Consider the following 4,420-nt stretch of genomic DNA (forward strand, 5'->3'; position numbering starts at 1 on the left):
TTAAGGTTTGGAAGTCACCTGAAGACTTACCACGAGTGATTGGGCGAGGTCTATGTGACCTTAGCTCAAGGGAAATACGGTGAGGACTAAGTGTCCTGGACTGCGTGTTCAGGACTGGGTGTCCGGGGATGTGTGTCCTCAGGTTTAAATACCTAGCCGCCCTAACCAGACGTACAACTGAGACAGCAGTTGGAACTGGTCTACCAAATCATTGTCTTCACCAAGCTTACTGGTTCTATTTCCTCAACTCTTTCATTTCCTCATAACCGTGTTATGTGCTTGTTCATATCTGTTTGAAGACTTTGTCTGAAGACTTTCTCAATTTCCTCAGCTCAATTTCTTCAGTTTGTTTGTCTTTATTCTGTTTTATCCCGTGCTTACGCTTTCTATACTCTGTGTCTGTTTTCATTTCATCATGATGTCCATGTTTATGTTCCGTCATGTATGCATCTGAGTACTTATTCCGCTGCAAGTAGTTCTTCGCTTAGGAATTTCCTCACCCTGAAATTCCTCAGTGAAGAATTCATAAAAATCGCCTATTCACCCCCCCCCCCTCTAGTCGATATAACGCACTTTCAAGTAGTAGACCTTCTTTTGGTTTTTGGTGATGGAGACAAAACGAATCAAAGGCTCGTTCACATCTAGCTTGACACGCACACGAACAATTGTCACATCTCCCCATCGAGGGTTAAGCATCACACTTTCCACCTTCCCAACCTTCTTCATTAGGGATCTAATGACAGCATCTTTCCGGTACAAAGGTGGAAGATCAACAATCTGTATCCAAACAGAGATACTGTCCAAAATCACATCATTAGGCTTGGTGAATCCATCACAACGCTCGATCAGAACGCCATGATCTCTGAAGAGCCATGGCCCCTCTTCGGTTACCCTTTTCCAGTCTCCCAGACAATTAACAATAATCGCAAACAGGTTTCTGCCCAAGGCGTTGAAGGTCGCACCCTGAGCCAAGCTCCATGCCAACCACATCGAGTCGTAGAAAGTGCCGTGACTAAAGGGTTTATCAGTGTGAACCCTAGCAATCGCCATGAATTCTGCCTCATCCACTTCATCAGGAAATTCTTCATCAAAGTTAAGATCATCATCCTCCCTCTCCTGAAGATTCAGCTTGCCAATCAGCTCATTGACACCTACCAATCCACCAGCCGCCACGCTGTGCGTCGTTGACTGGGAACCTGAACCTGACCCCGCCATAGTTTCTGCTCCTCCGAAACCCTAGGTGTTGCTCTCGCTCCTGTCCTAGATCAAAGAACGACCAGATACTGGGAGGGAAGAACACCAAGGTAGCAACCCGATAACTTATCCTGACTCTCGTGAGAGGATCCCACGAGAGGATTTATAACCCTAGACGACGCCGTCGCAGGGGAGTTTCGCCGAGACCGAGTCGAACTCGCCGCGTGGTTTTTTACCCCTCAATACCAAGTCGTGTATTTTCTTTTCTGTATTCGCTTAACCTTAATTTTATTTTAGTTTTACGAAACATAATATTAGTTTCTATATTGGTATCACTAAACATCCCTCTGCCACAAACAGTTTGGCACCTCAAATAAAATTAGTTTGTATTTGTTTATTATTTAAAAGCATTTAAATAATTGTTTGAACTGATGTTCTAATTATTTTAGGGCATCTAGGAAACTTTAAGAATGTTGGTTTCTCCACCAATTTTATTTAGTATTTATTTGTCACCGTTTGTACTTTTTTTGTTTTGACATTTAAAAACTTTTATAGTTTGACTTTATTTTGAATTTGAATTTCGAACCGGTTTTGAATCAACACGAGTTTAACAACAGTAATTGTGGTGACGTGGCATCATTAGCAGAGGTTACTATAGCTTAACTATACGGGCGTCACAGTTTATCTATAGTTTATCTATAGATAGTGACTATTTTTGGGGCAAATAAAGGTGGCTGATGGTAAGAAAAAACAATAGTAACTTATAAATAGAACACTTCATTATTTATATTTACAAATAGGATACATTATACATTGGTAATTTTACAAGATTTTCTAGTGCGCAATATAAACTAAACTCCAGTCAAATAATACAAAACCATGTGTTATACTTGAGACCATATACATTTTTCTACATCTCTAGGCTCTTGAGGATCATGGGAAGCCCAAACTTAGGCCGCAGCGTGATCACATCCATGGGGGCATGGACATACTTCGGTGATAGGGAGAATGAAAATCTCTGAAGAATCACAGCGATCACAGCCTTGGCCTCGATCATTGCAAAGTTCTGCCCTATGCATGACCTCGGCCCACTAGAGAAAGACAACAAAGCATTGGGGTGCTTTCCGGCTCTTGTCACTCCATTCTCGAACCTCGTAGGCTTGAATTCATTGGCATCTTCTCCCCATACCTCCTTGTCACGATGTACCGTCGCGATGGGAATCGTCAAGACCGTGCCTTCAGGCACTTTTATGCCACCAACCTCGAGATCCGAACCCGCCTTCCTCTGAATGGCCGATACAGGGGCGTATAACCTGAGAGTTTCTAGTAGGAACATGTTGACCAGCTGTAGTTTGTTGAGCATGTCACCGGTGGGAACACCGTTGCCACACTCTCTTAGCACCTCCTCCCTGAGCTTCTCCTGCCACTCAGGGTGCGTGCTCAGCAAGAACATGGTCCATGTGAGCAGGTGCGAGCTGGTGTCATGCCCGGCAAAGAAGAAGGTCTTGCACTCATCTATGATCTCATCCATACTCAAAAGCGGATTTTGCCCATCCTCTGGCGCGCACGCCTCCAACATAAGCCCGAGGAGGTCGCTGCCGTAGCCCATGGTGTCTTTGGTGGCAAGACGGCCTTTGATGATGTTCATCAGCATGGTCCTCACCTCTTTGTCAAGCTTCCATATTTTGAGGTTCTTTTCAGTTGGAAGGTACCTGATGAATTCCACAAACACACATAGATTAATTTCTGCTTGGTGAAAATGTACGTTGTGAGTTGATTCAGACCAATAATGGTACAAGAAGAAGAACACGATGAATTTACCTGAATGCTGGGATTTGCACGTTGAATACGGTGGAAAAGGCAAGGAATTGGAGCTCCCTCTGCGCCAGGAAGACCTTTTTCCCCTGTTCGTAGCTGCTTCCGAATGCCGTGTGAGAGATGACATCCGCGGTGAGCTCCTCAAACTGGTGGCTCAGGTCGACCTCTACGCTGCCGCCCTTCTCCATCTTTGCCTTCCACTCGGACATCATTGACCCGGCACAGTCGGACATGGTCACCGTCATCATCTGTGACACGAATAACAGTTAGCGCAAGTCATACGCATTGTGCATGCTTAAACAAGACACACGCGTGTGCCGCTGGAGCTGGACACGTACCTTGAGCTTGTCCATGTTGAAGGCGGGGTGGACGACCTTGCGGTGGCGCTTCCAGTCGTCGCCGTCGGTGAGCACGAGCCCCTTGCCGAGCAGCCGGGCGATGTGCGGGTTCCCGATGCTCTTGGGGTACAGCCCGCTGCGGTCGGAGAGCACCTGCTTCACCACGTTCACGTCGGCCACGCACAGTGTCGGCCTGGCTCCGAACCAGTACAGGAACGTGCGCCCTGTAAGCAGGAAACGGCGTAAGAACATGAACTAGATCTGCTAGAGTAGAGCAATCTACTGGCTCGGTTTCGTAGTTCGTACCGTGGATGGGGATCCATTTGCGGAAGTGCGGTTGGACCATGGGGACGAAGTCGTGGTTGCCGATGTCCAGCGCGGCGCCGGCGCTGTCGGCGCGGAGCCGCTTGATCTCGGCGAGGTTCCCGGCGAAGAACCTGTAGCCCGGCCCGCCGACGCCCTGCGCGCGGAGCTGCCGGGTGATGGCCCGCGGCCGCCACACGAGGTACACCAGCGCGTTGAACGCCCACGATGCCAGCACCGCCGCCACGGCCGCGGCCACCATCCAGACGAGAGCCATGGTGGACCGGACCGGTGGTCACTCAGGATTCAGGAAGGAGGAGAAAATATCAGCGACCTGTACTGTATGGCTCTGCTTCTGTGAGTTTGAGACCGGGAAATGTTTGTGTGTTTCCGTTGTGAGACTCGGGTCGGGGGAGGTGGGTATTTATGCCGCTCGCGGCTGCGCTTTGACCATGGCCTCGGGTCGCCGGGCACGTAAAGTCGGGGTTGCTGGAGCGTGTCGGCGTTTCGTCGCGGTGCGGGTGAGATCAGGCGTGATGCGTGCAAGCAGAGCCCCGGACGCGCACCAACCATGCTGGATGGACCCCGGCTGGTGGGAACGTGTGGTCTGCCGGGAAGCCCTCGTACGCATGGTGCTGCTGGTCGACATCGACCGACGGGATATTCGCACGGGGCTGGCTTCTAGACAAAACTTCTTTCATTTTGACAATATGGCTTCTACTCCGTAGTAGATAACGACACGTGGATTGATATACACTCCCTCCGTT

General features: G+C 49.0%; 1 protein-coding gene across 1 annotated transcript; it reads right to left on the reverse strand.

Moving 5' to 3' along the window:
• Window positions 1–1,951: 1,951 nt before the first annotated feature.
• Window positions 1,952–4,044, reverse strand: LOC123051946 (cytochrome P450 709B1). Its single transcript, XM_044474962.1, has 4 exons — window positions 3,657–4,044; window positions 3,351–3,574; window positions 3,016–3,260; window positions 1,952–2,906 (listed from the first exon to the last, which is right to left on the reverse strand). Exons 1-4 carry the CDS (start codon window positions 3,928–3,930, stop codon window positions 2,105–2,107), a joined length of 1,545 nt encoding a protein of 514 aa, XP_044330897.1. The 5' UTR covers window positions 3,931–4,044; the 3' UTR covers window positions 1,952–2,104.
• Between the last annotated feature and the right edge of the window lie 376 nt (window positions 4,045–4,420).

The sequence above is a fragment of the Triticum aestivum genome, chromosome 2D (genome assembly GCF_018294505.1).
Source record: "Triticum aestivum cultivar Chinese Spring chromosome 2D, IWGSC CS RefSeq v2.1, whole genome shotgun sequence".
Lineage (NCBI taxonomy): Eukaryota > Viridiplantae > Streptophyta > Magnoliopsida > Poales > Poaceae > Triticum > Triticum aestivum.